The sequence below is a fragment of the Molossus molossus genome, unplaced genomic scaffold (assembly GCF_014108415.1).
Source record: "Molossus molossus isolate mMolMol1 unplaced genomic scaffold, mMolMol1.p scaffold_m16_p_4, whole genome shotgun sequence".
Lineage (NCBI taxonomy): Eukaryota > Metazoa > Chordata > Mammalia > Chiroptera > Molossidae > Molossus > Molossus molossus.
This window is the reverse complement of record NW_023425377.1, coordinates 6,127,816-6,145,012: the sequence shown is the minus strand read 5'-3', so window position 1 is coordinate 6,145,012 and position 17,197 is coordinate 6,127,816. Positions and strand designations below refer to the sequence as shown.

The 17,197-nt window shown below is 51.4% G+C and overlaps 1 protein-coding gene across 1 annotated transcript in view; it reads right to left on the bottom strand.

The window, feature by feature from the left end:
• SH3PXD2B (SH3 and PX domains 2B) overlaps positions 1–17,197 on the bottom strand; it is an 83,568-nt gene that overhangs the window by 35,297 nt on the left and 31,074 nt on the right. The window contains exons 3-4 of the mRNA XM_036241024.1: positions 8,119–8,194; positions 1,998–2,074 (exon numbers count right to left, since the gene is read on the bottom strand). Of these exons, the coding sequence (XP_036096917.1) occupies positions 1,998–2,074; positions 8,119–8,194 (153 nt within the window). The remainder of the gene's footprint in view (positions 1–1,997; positions 2,075–8,118; positions 8,195–17,197) is intronic.

Below are 17,197 nucleotides of genomic sequence, written 5' to 3'. Positions count from 1 at the left end.
CTGTGCATGGTGTGAGGTAAGGGTCCAACTTATTATTTTTGCATATGGCTATTGTATTAGCCCACACTGTTTGTTTAAAAAGGTTATTCTTCCCTATTGAATTGCTTGGTACCTTTGTTGAAAATCAATTTGAATGAATTTGCTTCTAGACGCTCAATTCTGTTCCACTGACCGACATGCCCACCCTCCGACAGTACCGCCCTGTCTTGATTACTGCAGCTTCGTAGGAAGTTTCCCAATTGTGCCCTTCTTTTTCAAAACGGTTTTGATTGCTTTGGGTCTCTTGCATTTCCCCATACACTTTATTTATTTATTTATTAATCTTTACCTTAAGATATTTTTTCCATTGATTTTTAGATAGACTGGAAGGGAGGGAGGGAGGGCGATAGAGAGAGAGAGAGAGAGAGAGATCAATGTGAGAGAGAGACGTCGATTGGTTGCCTCCCTCACGACCCTGACCAGGGCTGGGATCAAACCTGCAATCCAGACATGTGCCCTTGACCAGACATCGAACCCATGACCCTTCAGTTCAAGGGCCGACGCTCTAATCGTGGAGCCAGACCAGCCAGGACTCCCCATTACTTCAGGATCAACCTGTTAATTTCTACCGCCCCCCCCAAAAAAAAGTCTACTAGGATTTTGACCGCGATCGCATGGGCTCTGTAAAGCAGTCGGAGGAGAACTGAGTCTTCCGGTCCACAAATACGGAACATCTCTCCATTAATTTAGAGCTGCTTCTATTTCTCTCAGCAATGTTCTGTGATTTCAGTGTACAGACAATGTACTTCTTTTTAAAATGCATTCATAAGTATTTTATTCTTTTTTCGATGCTATTGTGAGTACAATTATTTTCGTAATTTCATTTCTGGGTTGTTCATTTCCAGCGTACAGACATGCCATTGACTTTTGTGTATTGATCTTGCACCCTGTGAATCTTGCTAAGCTTGTTTATTACTTCTCCTAGGGTTTTTGTGGATCCCTTATGGTTTTTCACAATAGAATCATGTCGTCTGTGAATCAAGGCAGTTTTCCTTCTTCCTTTCCAACCTTCTATTTCTTTTTCTCGCCTGCTCACCCTGGCGAGAACTTCGAAGTAGAGCAGAAACGACAAGAGCAAAAGTCCTTGCTTTGTTCCCGATCTCAGGGGGACGGCATTTACCGCGCCACGCTGAAGGCGTTTCTTGCTACTCTACCCGTTTCCCATCGCAACTGCCAGTGAGGTGAAGTGAGAGGGAGAAAGATGAAAGATAAGGGAAGCTAAGCAAACTCCAAAACATGGTTCTTTTCTGACCACAGACTCCATTCAAACAATACATCACCAGAAGGCTGGCCCCTTGTCCTTGAAAACCTGCATGAGGTTTTGACCAGCTGCCTGTGCAACAGGGGTTGGTTGAATAACTTTCGGGTTCTTCATGCAGCCACTAAAAGTAAGCTCAAGAAGATTTTTTTATTTTATTAAAAAAAATTTTTTTTCTTTATTAATTTTAGAGAGAGAGGAAGGGAGAGGGAGAGAGAGACAGAAACATCGATGAGAGAAGACATTGATTAGCTGCCTCCTGCATGGCCCCCACTGGGGATCGGGCCCACAACCTGGGCATGTGCCCAACCGGGAATCGAACCGGCGACCTCTTGGTGCATGGGTCGATGCTCAACCACTGAGCCATACCGGCCGGGCTCAAAAAGATTTTTTAATAGCATGGGAAAGTCTTGTATTACAATATTAAAGAAAAGAGAAAGAGCCACAAAAATAACACTGATGGGCTGATCTCAACACCATAAAGAAATGCGTGCAGGACAGAAAAGAAAGAAAATATGTAAACACCTTCCTATCTGTTTGCCTCTGAGGTGAAAGATGACAGAGGGTTGTTTTTTTCTCATTTCTTTCAACTGTACAGATTTTCACAATAACCATCTTATAGCCAGAAAAGGAAAAGAAAAAAAAAAAACCTGTCCACAAGGCAGACACAAGACACTGGGAGTTGGCAGTTCTGACTTACCTTACAGTATTCGTCAATCGGTATCAGGCGTTTGACGGCCACGTCCCGGATGTGGCTTCGTCGGAAGAGAATCTTGCCTGCACAGAACGAGAGCACACAGCATTGGCAGAGAGCAGTGACGAGCTCTCAGCAAACTGAGGGTGTGTTGTGGATGTCTCTGGTAGGCATGAGTGGTACCCAAATTCCTGGCTGTCATCAATAACCCTGTCGGACATCCACAGGGTCTGGGTGAGCCCATGCATGTTCCTCCAAAGCCCTGTTTACACTTCTAGTGCAAAGGCTGGAGGGAGTAGGACCCGGTGGATACGTTCCGATGAGTTCAAGGAGGCTGGGACCCATCCGTGAAAGGAAGGCGCTCCTACTCGCTGAAGACGGAAGATAGACCCGATGACCCGAGAGGACCTCTGTCCAGCTCCAGGATCCAGGCTGCCTGGGCAGTCCAGCAAAACACTCAGACACACGCTAGCCTAACAGTCAGTCTCCTTTCCTCCTCTCTCTCGTACACCTTCTTTCCGCTCTAGGCTACGTCCCCCAGTGTTCGTGTGTCTCATGATTCCGTGCCTTTCCCTCTGCCTGGAATATCCAACCTCACCCACCCTCCCTGCGGGAAAACTCGTACCCACTTCACATGGGTTAAGAGGTCCTTTCGGCCTGCACACATCACCGTACTGATTCACTGGTCTCCTATCGGTCAAGAGGCTCTGCACAGACAGGGACCGATTAGGCCTCAGTCAATTTTGTGCCCTTGCCATGTGCCGCCAATACCTGATCAATGTATGGAGGTGGCTTCCACAGGCAAAGATGACAAACCCTCCGATTTCTTTCCTGATCCGTGTTTGCAACGGAAGGATTCCAAGCCTTCCTACCTCACTGAACACCGACAGCCTGTCCACTACTTGCCCAGTGACATCTGAGCTCTGGGGCGAGGTACCAGAGCCTCCAGTGTGAGAGACAGAGCAGAGGATATGGGTCACAGGCAAAGACTGTGATGCCACCAAGGGTCCCTGGAAATATCCGAGACACTGAAATGTTATGGGTGAGGTTCGTTTAAAGCAAACCTGTGGGTTCCCAAGAGTTTGTGATGTTGGCCAAGTGCACGCGCTGAGAATTAAGCGAGCATGAGCTCATGGTTCTGGGCGCATCACACACAGGCAGGGGCGGGCAAATTCAGAAAAAAGACACCACGGAGGGCCAAAAAGGTGGGAGATGGGGACAAGCCCCTCTGCCACGCTCACGCAAAGCCTCCAGGAAGTGTTCAAAGAGGAAGGCACAAGGAGACCACAACACACCAGAGGGCAGAGCATGGAGACCCCGGAAAGCTGGCCGGGCAAGGAGAGATGAAGCACTGTCCTGACCCGCCCCGGCGAGTCTGCTGCTTCCACCGCGCAACCCTGGGCGAGCAGGAACAGGACAGCAGGAAAGGCCCAAGTTCTCATGACAGCACAGAAGCGAAAAGGGTGCCGGGAAAAAGCTGACTGACTTTGAAAGATCTGCAATGCAGACGGGCAAGGAAGGCGTGCAAGACCATGTAGCTAATTCAACATTTAAAACAATCACGCGGCGTGCTCTAGGGTCAAAAAGCACTGTTAGGAAATCAGGCAGATACTGTCAGGTTAATTGAGCCCTTCTTTTTGGCTCATTTCCACCGATTAAAAAAAAAAATTCCCACAGTGAGCTGAAATACATATTCCTCCTATTCCTTAATAACTAAGAATCTCCTTTCTTTATAATAGTGATAGTTGTTTTTCTTTTTTATCCTCACCCGAGGACATTTTTTTTTTTTCCGTTTTTTGTTCAGATAGAGTGGGAGGGAGAGAGAGAGAGATAGAGAGAGAGAAACATCGATGTGAAAAGGACACATTGAGTGGCTGCCACCCGCACGACCCAACCAGGGCCGGGGACAAACTGCAACCGAGGTACATGCCCTTAGCGGGAATCGAACCCGGGTCTCTCTGGACCACAGGCCGACGCTCTAACCGCTGAGCCAAACCGGCCAGGGCAATAGTGATAGTTTTAATTCTGCTTAAGACTTGGTCAAATTTCTGATACACCATGCTTGTTAGAAAAGAAAAATCTAGAAGGAAAGGCATCTCAGGGTTCAGAGTGTTTGTCTCTGAGGGGTGGAATAAAGAGACTTTTTGTTTTCTTCTTTATACTTTTGTCCAAGTTCCTACCATGAACATTTATGGCTTCAAGAATCAGAACATCTTCATGTCGTTTAGAACAAAAAATGCAGATAACGCAGCCACGTGGGAAGGGGTGTGCAACCTGGCTTCCTGGGACCGAGGACCGACCCCTCCTCCACGTGGGAGGTGTGGTCTCCATGCAAATCCTCTGTGTGCCCGCACTGGGCGCCGCCCGCCTGGCACTGAGGACAGGTGTTCCCCAACAGGCAGGGACCCCGCTGACATTCCAGGCCCAAATCCAGGGGGTAGCCTTCTCATGCCCCTCCACCCGGGGTCACTGTGAGAATCAGCTCCCTGGCGTGGGTGGGAATCAGAACCCTCAGCCTTGTCCTGAGCCTTCGGGGGGATGAGTGTCTGTATATCAAATGCTTCCAGCCCTCTAATCTACTTCTCAAAATGGAAGAGGAGTCCCTACCAAAAACATTGTGTCCCACTTGGGTAGAATTTCCCCTTCTGTAAGTCGGAGGAAGGGTGGAGGAGCAGGGTGCACAGGCTTCTCACGGAGAAGGTGGTGAGCCGGCTCAGATTTACGACAGGCACGGTGCTGGCACCCCCTCACCCCTCAACATCAAGGCTGGCCCGGAGCCACCACCAGCGACGGGAATTCACCCGCCAGGCCTGCAGGGGCTGAGACCAGGCAGAGAACTCAGCTCCTTCAGGGTCTCCAGGGGGTGTGACACAGTGACAAAGGCATCACTCCCCCCGTGCAGCCTCAATGGGTCAGGAGTCTCTGGGCAGGCACGTCAGGTGTCCCGCCAGCAAGGGGGACAGGCGGCCTCGTGTCAATCATGCCACCATGGGAAATGCGCAGCCCCGACCTCTTGGTGGAAGTCATTCCACACCCAGCGCAGGGCATAGACCCAGGGCAGGTGGCTGCACTGAAGACCACGTGACTTTTCTCAGCCCCCCCCCTCCCCCCGCTTCATTTCCTAAGACCTGCCTGCGACTGGAGTCCCTGCTCGGGCCCTGGCCGCAGGGCAGCACCGTGTGGCCAGCATGTCCTGGGCCAGTACCTCCCGGGGGAAAGGCTGACAGGACCTCGGCCCCTCGTCTGCCTCGGATAAGTGCTTCTGTGTGAGTCACGGGGCAGAGGACGAGCGAGTGCACCGAGCTCCATTCCTCGCTGGCTGGCCGGCCGGCCCGGGCTGGAAGGGGTGCGGGAGGAGCCTCTGGTGGGAACGAGCAGGCTTTTGTTTTCCACCGTGGAGGAAGGCCAAACTGTAATTTTTAATTTTCAAGCGGCGTCCTCTGCCAAGTCGGCTGCCCCAGCTCTGCCGGGGTGGAAAATTGAACAGGGCGGCTCGCCCCTCCCCCTGCCTTTGTGCTCACACGAGGCGGCTTTTGTTCTGCGGACGTGGCAGGCTCGGCAGAAAACTGACCCCCAGGAGAGGGACCGGTTCTCCCGCAGGTCCCTGCCCTTGGCCCAGGCCTTGGGGAAAAGCGAAGAGGTGGTCTGGGAAGGGACGCTCCAGGCGTCCGGGGCCCAGCGGGACCTCTCCGAGCTACAGTGGGTGCCTTGAGCGGGGACATGGGGCCGGGTCCCCGAGAACAGCACGTTCATGAATTCGTGGGAGGAAAAGAATTACGTAACCACGAAAGCTTCCAGGGGCTTGGGAGAGGGTCGGCTCAAGTTCTTCCCTGTCCTGGGAAGTTTCTCCAGGGCCAGCTCTGACTTTCATCCAGTAAGACTTCTAACTCACCGCTCGCCTTTGCTGCCTTGGAGAAAACCTTACATTCTGAGCCCGGTTCAACGTGAATATTAACTGACCATTTAAGTAACGACTCCAAGATAGGAAAAACCAAGACATCCCAAAGGAATATCATGGGACCCTGTTTCTGCCTTGACTGAGAACCTACTGTGTGTCCAGGAGAGACGTGTGTGAGGCAGGGATCATGTCCCACTTTACAGATGTGGACACCGAGGCTCGGCGGGGTGGGGTGGACGCCGCCCGCGGTCACAGGGCTGGTCGGTTTGACTCCAAAGCACATGCTCTCGAGAACTGACATTTGGCTCTTGTGGCTGGCACTCCTGGCTTTCTCCAAGAGGAACAAAATTCCAGCGTGATTGCACACTCTCCCCATGGAAGAACTAAAAACATTCGCTTTTTTAGGCAAATGATCCTCCCATTGCACTGGGGGTCTGGCAAACACATCCACCCGGTCTCTAGCCCACTCGACAATGACGACATCAGCAGGAACCCACTCCTGTGCCAACCACAGTACCCTGGTGTGGGGGAGGGGAGCCTGGGCTCCCGTGCGATCTGGGGCGTCTCCCCCACTGCTGGGCCTGTTCCCTCTTCTGCAAAATGAAAAAGATCTGAAGGGTCCTTCCAGCACTTAACTACTTGTGATTTAGGGTGATTGTCAATTTGCTGATTATCTGTACATAAAAGTAACAGTAAGTTACTTTTGATGGCTGCTAGTTCTGTGCCAGGCACTCCCCTACGCCTCGTAAGAACTCTTACGTTCCATGATTATCTCCAATCTGCAAATGCAACTTTGTGTGCTGAAGTAATTCCCCCAAGATCACAGAGGGGCTGAGCCTCAACTTCTGCAGCTGTGAAATGGGCACAGTAACGCCTACCCCGCAAGGCTGCTCCGAGGACTAGACGAGGTCACCAATGGAGAGTAGTTGGCCCAGCCGCCGCACACCACAGACATGCAACCAGTGACAGCTGCTGAGACAATAACACTGTTTCGGGCGGCCCAGTCTTTGAGCTGAGGCCTGATGCTATTCCCTTGGTAAGAAATTTTGGGGGAGGAAAGGGACATGAATGTCTTTATTACGTTAACTCCTCCACGGTGCCTAGAGTGGTACCTACTCAGAAGGTCCGTGGTAGGTAGGCAGGTGGAAGTTCTAAAATGCACCCCCCCAAGATGTCCCACCCAAACCCTGTGGTATGATGGGATCTCACTGCTGGGGTCCTGTGCCCTTACACCCCAAGGTTCACTGTCAGAGAGAGAGATTAACCTGCCTTAGCCAGGTGGGTACGACATCATCACACAAGTCCTTCAAAGCAGGCAGCTTTCTCCGACGGGCCGCAGAAGGGGCAGCCAGAGACATTTAAAGCAAAGAAAGAGCCCTGGCCGGTTTGGCTCAGCGGTTAGAGCGTCGGCCTGCGGTCCAGAGAGACCCGGGTTCGGTTCCCGCTAAGGGCATGTACCTCGGTTGCAGTTTGTCCCCGGCCCTGGTTGGGTCGTGTGGGTGGCAACCACTCGATGTGTCCCTTTCACGTCGATGTTTCTCTCTCTCTCTCTCCCTCTCTCTCTATCTGAACAAAATATCGAAAAATGTCCTCGGGTGAGGATAAAAAAAAAAAAAAAAAAAAAAAAAAAAAAAAAAAGCAAAGAAAGATTCAATGCCTCGTTGCCGGTCTAAGGACGGAAGGGGCCGGAGGGGGCATGCGGGTGGCCTCTCAAAGCCCTGGCTGGCGGTGAGCAAAGAGACAGGCATACCATTTCTAGAGCTGCAAGTCACCAAACTCTGCCCAGATCCTCCAGTGAGAGTCCCGCCTGGCCAAGACCTTGATTTTGACCTTGTGAGACCCTAAACAGAGTACCCAGCAGAGCCCACCAGGACTTCTGACCAAGAGAACCGTGAGATAATAAATGGGCGCTATTTTAAGCTGCTAAATCGGTGGCAATTTGTGATGCAGCAACAGAAAACTGATACAGTAGCCAAAATAAATATCACTCATGATAAAACTTTATGAGCTTAATTATTCCCCTTTTAGAGGCAGGAGAAACAGGCGCCCAGAGGCGACGTGTCCTGCCGAAGCTGGCAAACGGTGCAGTGTATACTCTTAGCCACTATTTTCACAAAGGACGGAGACTCTGGTCACTGGGGACAGTGCCCCAAGAAAGACCAGCCGAGATATCTGGGAGCAACACTGGATCCCCCACAGGCCCCATCTCAGAGTATGCGCCTCACCTACCTGGCAGGAAGGGGATGATCCGCTGTTTGGGGTCCTTCTGGCCTCCTTCCATGGGAAATTTGTCTAACATCTGCATCTGTACCGGGGGAGAAGACCAAAAGATATGAGCGCGCATCTCTGCCCCGTCGGGGAATTACCTAGAATCTGTGACCTGAAATACCAAAGCTCACTCTGTTCAGCTTTTCGAAAACACGAACTCGTGGGCAAGTCCATGTCAACAGGACCTAGGATTTCCATGAAGACAATTCTTCCTGGCCACAGCTGCCAGATCCGTGAAGGCTCAGAGCTGGGAGAGACCAGTCTAGGTTTTCCCAGGGGTCTCCAGCCACAGGACCTGCAATGTGACAACATCCCCAGGGCCACTGGAAGTCTGTGGATGGCAGGCCATCCTGTTTCCTTAGAACTGCCAGGTGGTGTTAAGGAACAAACAACCGAGATACAATCATTACATTCCCCTGCCCCACGGAGAATTCCCCAGGTTGGCTCAACAGACAGCTCCGTGCCCGGCTCAGTGCGGGCCCACGACGTCGTGATGAAAGGCTCAGTCTAGAGAGGAGGCTGAAAAGGAAATCGATAATTACAGGGTGGTGTCAGAGGCACCATGAGAGGAAAGTGTGGGCTGCTGTGGGGACAGGGGAGGGACGGAAGCAGAGGACCCAAAATGAAAACCTTTCACAGTGCAACCCAGGCCTCTCTGACCTCTGAAGGAATTGATGCGGGGGATCTGATTTGATACACAAAATCACAAAGATCTGCCACCTGAGGTCTTGGGGAAGTGACATACCTTGGGCCTCATCTTTAAGTTGGTCCAAATGAGGCCAAGTTGCAGCGTTACTTTATAGATTAAAGCTGGACTGTGGGGTCATTGGTGCTGTCATCAGATTTCTGATCCTTCTCTGAAGCATGTGGTTGATTTGAACCTCCCCCCCACCCCCTTCAAGTGGGATGTGGTCAATTGCGTGTGAGCAGAAGAGACATGTGTCACTCGGGGTGGAAGAGTTATGAGTGGTGCGTGAGTCACCCTGTCCATTTCCTTCTGCCATGGTAACTGGCCACACTCCAGAGAGTGGCTTCTCTGCCAGTGAGGGTCCAGAGCCCCAGACCACCTTTGGTGGACATGTAGCCTGAGTGAGAAATAAACCCTTGTTGTATAGCGAGGCTATTTGTCATAGCAGCATATCCTAACCCATCCTGACTGGTCTATGAGCCCAGGACTCCAGCAGAGGGAAAGCCACCTGGCACTCAAGATGTGTCCTTCTGATGGAATGAAAGAAGCCCGGGGGAAATAAACAGCTATTGTGTAGGCATTTGGGGAGGGAGGCGAGGACTTGAAGCAGATGAGAAGAGAAACAAGTACCCATGCCAAGCGTGGACTAGATTCTTCAAACACATCCCCTCACTTAATCTTCAGAATACTCCTTCAAGCGGGACATTACTATCCAGGAAACCAAAGCCCAGAGAAGTGAAGAAATGTTCCATGAGCCTGGAGCCAGCGAGAGGCAGGGCCAGAGACCAAAGCCCACGTGCTTCTCTGCCGGCTCACCACCTCGGAGATGCTCCGAGGACAATTAAACAGGATTGCTCCTCTGCACTCAGGAAACGGGCCATTTTCCGGGGCTGGGGCTCCCTGCCTCCTCCACGCTGTCGTGACGCCCCTGCGTGGGGGTCAGGCTCAGCTGGCAGCACTCTGAAGGGGTGCCTAGGAAGCTGCGGTTTTATTTGTGGCTTCTCATCCGCCCCCACTCTGTGCTTGGTCTGCATCTTTCAGCAACTGCTGAGGGGCCTCACTGGAAAAAGCAGGCTTCCCTTTTTAAATCAGGAGCTTTTCAAAACCAGCAGAGTAGGCACTCAATAAAAACTGATCAGATAAACGAATGCAACTGAGTAAAATTTAGGAGGCAGCTTTAGGACACGTTGGCCAAGTCCTCTTGATCAGTAGTATTCGTATTACTAATCTTCAATAATAAGGAGTAACCCCTACTAACATCTGATTGGCAGTTGACTGTTAAGCCTTCTCATACAGGTGATTCTCTCTGACCTTCATAATAAGCCCGTGAAATAAATGCACGATCCCCACGTCACAGACGGGGAAACTGGGGAGCAGAGAGGGACACACAGCTAAGAGGGGGTCTAGCCAGTTCAAATGCCTCAATGTAAATGCCATTCCCTTTCCCCAGGACCCTTCTCTTAAGCAGTTTCGGAGTCATGTGAACATGAAAAATTAACTCGAGATGAGGAAGCTGGATCTTCCACGCACAGGTGAAGAGCAGGGTGATTAATGAGTCTCTGCTTCAGAGGGTTTTAAGGATTTACAGGTTTTATCTAATACTGTCTTCTTTTCCCCTTCTCAATTTTATTTAAGACAAAGTTGGAATACTATGAAAGGGAACTTTAAAAAAAAAAGGTATATACCGCCCTGGCCGTTTTGGCTCAGCGATTAGAGCATCGGCCCTTGAAATGAAGGGTCGTGGGTTCGATTCCCAATCAAGGGCACATACCTGGGTTGCAGGTTCAATCCTAGTTCCTGGTTGAAGTCGTGAGGGAGGCAACCAATTGATGTGTCTCTCTCACATCAATGTTTCTCTCTCTCTCTCCCTCCCTTCCACTCTATCTAAGAATCAAAGGGAAAACAATCCTTGGGTGAGGATTAACAAAAACAAAAAGGTTTGTACCAGTAATCCGTCCACCCCCCACGCCTATGTCCATCCTCCTGGGTTCCCCTTGGGCCCCATCCCACGCTGTAGTTCAGTCCTCCCTGTGTAACTTTCTCTCAAAGGAGGTCACTCTCATGCTTTGTCCTGACTTGCTCGACCCACAGAAGCACGGCCCAAAGAGCAGAAGTGTTATTTACTAATTTGAGGCAGCAGACCTGGGTTTAATGCTGCGAAGTCTAACCACAGATACTTTACCCCTGGAGACCAGCCAGCCCTGAGTTTAACCCCGATGCTTCCTCGTGCCAGCGGTGAGCCTTGGCCGGAGACCTGGCCCGTCCAGTCGGATTTAGCATCGGTGCATGAGGAACACGCCCTGCTGGGCAGGATGTTATGGAAATGAACGCCAAGTGTGAACTCTGGGGACAGCCTAGGTGCTCAGGAAGGAATCTGCCATCCTTGCACTCTGCCCACACTTCTTCTTGTAAAATTGAATTTATTGGGGTGACATTAGTTAATAAAATTATATAGGTTTCAGGTATACAATTCTATAATACATCATCTGTACACTGTATTGTGCGTAATAGATATCTTATTCGGAAAGTTATCTGGGAATAACTTTTAGTAGTTTGTGAGGCTGTGTGGGCTTTTTTATTGTTAAGTATACATAACAAAAATTCACGCTCTCGACCACTCTACAGGTAACTAAGGGGCTTTAAGTACATTCACATTGTTATGCAACCACGACCATCCATCTCCAGAACCTCTTCCTCACTCCGACCTGAAACTCTACATCCATTAAACACCAAGTCCTCATTCCCCTTCCCAGCCCCTGGCAACCACCCTTCTATTCTCTCTGTAAATCTGACTATTCTGGGTATCACCTGTAAGTGGGATCATACAATATTTGTTCTTTGTGGCTGCCTTATTTCATTTAGCATGTCTTTAAGGTTCATCCATGTTGTAGCATGTGTTGGAATTTCCTTCTTTTTTTTTTTATCCTCACCCGAGGACACTTTCGCATTTATCTTCAGATAGAGTGGAAAGGAGAGAGGGAGGAAGAGAGAGAGAGAAACATCGATGTGAGAGACACATTGAGTGGTTGCCACCCACACGACCCCAACCGGGGCCGGGGACAAACTACAAGCGAGGTATGTGCCCTTAGCGGGAACCAAACCTGGGGCTCTCTAGTCTGCGGGCCGATGCTAACTGCTAAGCCAAACCAGCCAGGGCGAATTTCCTTCCTTTTTTAAGGCCGAATAATATTCCAATATGAGGCTGTGGTTTTTTGTTTTGGTCAATCCTCATCTGAGAATATTTTTTACCACCAATTTTGAGAGAGGATTGTGAGGAACAGAGGAAGAGAGAGAGACACACAGAGAGAAACATCACTGTGAGAGACACATCAACTGGTTGCCTCCCGAATGACCCTGACCGGGGCTGGGGATTGAACCTGCAACCCAGATATGTGCAACCCATGTACGTGCCCTTGACTGGGAACTGAACCCATGACCCCTCAGTCTGGGGGTCAACGCTCTAATGGCTGAGCCAAACGGGCCAGGGCTGAGGCTGTGTTTTAAGGCTGACAAAACTCAGACTATCCAAGTCCCCTCGGTGGCCAGTGCTGGGCTGCCCAGCAGGACTTTCTGCCATGACGGAAGTGATCCACACCTGTGCTGTCCCTGACGGCAGTCACCAGCCCCAGGTGGCTCTGTGACTGAGGAACTCAACTTTTAATCATACTTCATTTTAATTAATGTAAACCTACATTTCAATAGCCTTGAGTGACAGTGGTAATTACAGTGAGCAGGGCAGGGCTGGGCTGTGATCCTACCCTCTCTCTCAGCCATACCGGTTCACGTCATTTCCTTCATTACCCTGCCGATGACACCTGCTGTCCGAACGGACAGCTCAGAGGCCTGGGAGGGGTCTGCTTTTGGTCTTAGTATGTCCAGGTTCAAGGGCCACAAGCTGCTTCTCTCCAGGGAACTGTGCCACTTAGCAGCCACAAACTTGGAAGATGACCAGGCAGTGTTCCAGAGGCTCCGGGGGACCCCAGACCCCGACTGTCTGCAGCAGCAGGACCAGAGGCAGGCCCCAGCAAGTCCAACCATACAGGCTGTCTTTGGAAACCAGCAAATCGACACCCCTCCCCCAGATAGTTAAAGGAAGTGGTGCTCAGGGCGAGGGAGACTGGAAACCGAGGAGGAAAGTGAGTCAGTGTCGGGGGCAGGAAGGGAGAGGAGCCACGTCAAACAGCCACCTCACAAGCCTCCAGCAGGAACGAGAGAACACTCCATCAGCAGTTTTCAGGACCCCAGCCTGGGGCAGAGGGAAAGGAGACGTCTGTCCAAGGAAAATACGGTGCAAGCTGGCGTGGACGCCCACACGTGGTTCATGTGAGGGGCAGACTGGACTTGGAGGGTCGATTCCTTCGGTCTCACACAAGCCCAGAATAGCCAGAGCGGACTGGGGTGACTGTCACATGCAGCTGCTGGCTGATGGAAAGCCATGTGGTCCTCGGAGCAGGACATGACAATGTACCTGGTCCAGCTTTACATACGTGGTGGATTATCTGGAGATTCGTCCCCTTGATGAGCTGACTGGGCGTCCTGGGGGACATGCCTGCACCCTCCAGTCTGTCACTTCTCTCATCCTTATCCAGGCCAGCATTTTCTCAGCCCAACCCCCTCCACCACCTCCTCACTGGTACATGGTAGGTGCCTGGAGATATCTGTGCAAAGAATGAGTGAATCAGTGGATGAACAAATGAATGAACAAAAGTGGTTAATGCAGCCAGCCACTGTTTCACGGAGGAACTTCCATTCCAGGCGGCGGCAACAGCACCTGGACTGGGGATCAGACATAACTGACCAACAGAGTACTGCCTCTTCCTGTTTTACAGAAAAACAACTGCTAACTGTGGGGAAAGACCACCACAACATTTTCTCAGCCACGGCAACAGCTCTTCAACAGCTCCCCAGAAAGTGGAAGGGAAAAAACATTCCACTGAGTGTGTCTAACACGTGGGAGGCACACCCCCATTTCGGAAGATTGTCTGGGGAAAAGGGTGAACCTGGGGTTGGCAAAGGCAGTATCTGGACAAACATGGCTGGTGCAAGCCTAGCAGGTGTGGGCTAGGGTCTTGTGGGAACTCGTAGGGGAGTAAGAACTCTTCGATTCTGCCACCCCATGCCCGTCCCCAGAAAAGACGGGGGAACACACTCCCTTCCCTTTGGCTTCGGTGGCGGAGCGTGGGGCTTCCGGGCAGACAGTCCCCAAAGCTCCTAAGTGCACTTGGGCTATGGATCTCTCTGAAGGGAGGGAGGTCAGTCCTATCTCATTCAAAATTAGAAACCAATGATACTTGCGGTGCAACTTGGGACCACCTCTCCCATCTCCAGATCTCCCGTTTCTGGAGAAACGAAGGTGCAGATCGAGATGCTGCCTCCCACATGCCATCAGCTCTGTGACTCCATGCGTCTAGGACAGCGACGGTCAACTAGTGTGCAAGAATTTTTAAAACATGCAATTCCTGACTATTTAGTCGGGGGCACTGACCTCTTTTCCCGTAGACTGTCCAATAAGAAAATGACAACAGTCAACACAACAATAGCCACCCAGTGTGAATGAATCAAAATTATACCTATTTATTTTATTTTTTTGGTCAGGTAGACAAAAAAGATAATACATTTTTTGGTGTGCTGCAGCATTTTAGTAATTAGCGTATGTGTGCCGTGAAATGGAAAAGGTTGAAAATCGCTGGTCTAGGAAGCAACTCCTCCCCAAAGCAGCAGCCCTTTCTGGTCCCCACAGCACCCACTGTTCCTGCTTAAAGGACACATGGGGCTGGTGCTTCCCCCAAGCACTGTCTGCCAGGCTCTGTGCCCCCCATGTCGGAATTCTGCAGGATGCCCAGCTAGAAGTCCTGCTCCCTCATGCCTCTGCCCCTCTGCCCACCTGGGGTCCCCACATGGAATGCCCTCCCCCACCCTGTCAGTGGTCAACTCCTTACTCGTTGGCAAGACCCTGCTTCAACGTCACTTCCTCCAGGAAGCAAGCCCTGCCCGAGCTCCCTGGCTGCACAGAGTCCCTTCCTGCACCCCCGGGGCCAGATGCTGAACTGTGCTCCCCGAGCGAAGCCCTGGCCGCAGTGATGGCCATGGCCTCGGCCTGGAGAACACAGTGAGCCCGTGGGGAAACTCAGAGGGCCAAGGTCGCGTGGCGCAGGGTACAGGAGACCCCTCAGACACCTGAGGCCCGTTTGCGAAGGGACCCAAACTGCTCCGAGCAGGCCTGTCTGCAGGGTTCACTGCCCGCAGCTCATCGGCAGGTGCCAAAGGGGCTTTCGAAGGGCAGCTGCAGGCAGACCTGGGAGGCAGCTCTGTCCTCGAACGGGCGGTTCGGAGGCAGGGCTGCACCTCCAGAGTGCAGCGGGCGCAGCTTGCAGACTCGGCCTCCCTGGGCCCGAACCCCAGCCACGCTGCTCTCCGGGCACGGGACGGCCCTCTGCGCTTCGGCTCCCCTCCGTGACGTGGACACAGCACTGACTCCACGCTGCGAGACTAAACGAGACGACATGTAAAGCAGCACCTGGCGCGTTTCAGTAAAAGGCCATCAACACTGCTAACCACATCGCTCAACCACCCACATTCCTCTGGGCATGGCCCTCAGCTCTGTGGCACTCCCGCCAGCTCGTGTCCCCTGCCACACCGAGGGACCCAGGCACGGGCAGACAGGGAGGTGCAGAGCGGGCTGCCCACAGCCACACGGCTGCTAAGACAGACGGCGGGGACCTTACACCAGGACTGCCCACTTCGAGCCTGGGGCTCTGTTGTCTGTACCCTCATGTGAATGAGACACGTGGCCTGATGTCAACCAGTAGTGACAGGTCTGATGGTCAAGGTCTAGATTTTTCTAAGACAAGAGAGTCAGGAAATCACAACGGAAGATGAACTGTCATAAAAGGGACATTCTTGCTAGTGATTGTTAAGTCTCTTTTCCCCGCAAAGGAGCCTGGGCCGTGCTCCTTTCTGACCCCAAGCGGCCTGTTTCCCTCTGCTTGAATGTCCTGCCCCCACCAGAGGGAACATTCACTGTTTTCGGTTACCTACAAGCTATCCCCTTCTTTGATTTCTTCTGGAGAATCTTCTGTTAGCTTACACACATTGACATGATGCTGACCTTACTCCAGTCCCTGGGTTGGCCCTTACTGGCTGGCATTGACCCACGATGAATCAATGAGACTTTTGCTTACACTTTTGGGGTGCTCTTTTCCCTGAAGTCACTGAACAGAACTGATGAATGCAGCTTGGACCTGTGGTCACCACCATACCAGACAATACCCTGCCTAGACATGAAGAAAGTCAAGTGGAGAAAAGCAGGTCCTTACTGACACTGGCTCCTAGATCCAGCCATACCTGAAGCTAGATACTCTTTGTGTTCTCAGTTACATTTAGCTAATCAATGTTCTTTTTGAATAATCCATCTCAATTGGGTTTCTATCATCTGCAACCAAAACAGTTCTGACTAAAGCAAGATCTCACGGCCAGAAAGTGGCAGCATTTGGATCAAAGCCATGACCTTACCCACCCTATTAAACTGACACAATCTCCTGCTCTAAATGACGTCACTTCCCGATAATCCCAACAGCTGACATTTGCTCAGGGCTCGACAGCCCAGAAACTGCTCTCACACACATTACTTCAAAAAAAAAAAAAAAAAAAAAAAAATTCAGATATACTTCCCATCCCATAAACTGCACTCTTTGAAAGTACACAACTCAGTGGGTTTTGGTATATTCACAAGGTTGTGCAACCATGCCCACTATCTAATTCCAGAACATTTTCACCAACCCAAAGAGAAACCCTGTACTCATGAGTCTCTCCTACCTTCCCCCTCCTCCCAGCTCCTGGCAACCACTCGTCCGCTTTGTCTCTATGGGTCCCTCCTCTTCCCAACACACACCATCACTTTTAACTCCATAGGAACCTTATGAAGTCGCCACTAGAGAGAGGAGCCCTGGGCAGACCCTGGCGTCGCCTGCCCAGCCTCACATCCAAGCTCTGATGCTCCCTCGCTGTGTGACCCGGGGCAAACCCCTTAGCCTCTCTGAGCCCGGGTTTCTTCATCTGCGTCATCTGATAAGCTTGATCCGGGACTGAATGAGTCCCTGCATCTAGATGCTGCGCAGTCAGTGCTCTAGGAATACCAGCTGTTTCTGTCATCATCCCTCCATGTTAGTGATGAGGACAGTCAGGCGCAGAGGGGTTAAGGGGCGTGCCCAAGGCCACACAGCACAGGTGGCTGGACCCCAAGTCTCCTGACTTTTTCCATTACACCACACTGGCTCAGCTGTTCCTCCACGAAAGCTCGGCCCTCTCCACACGCTTTGGGCCAAGTTACTTCTGAGAAAACCAAGGCGACTT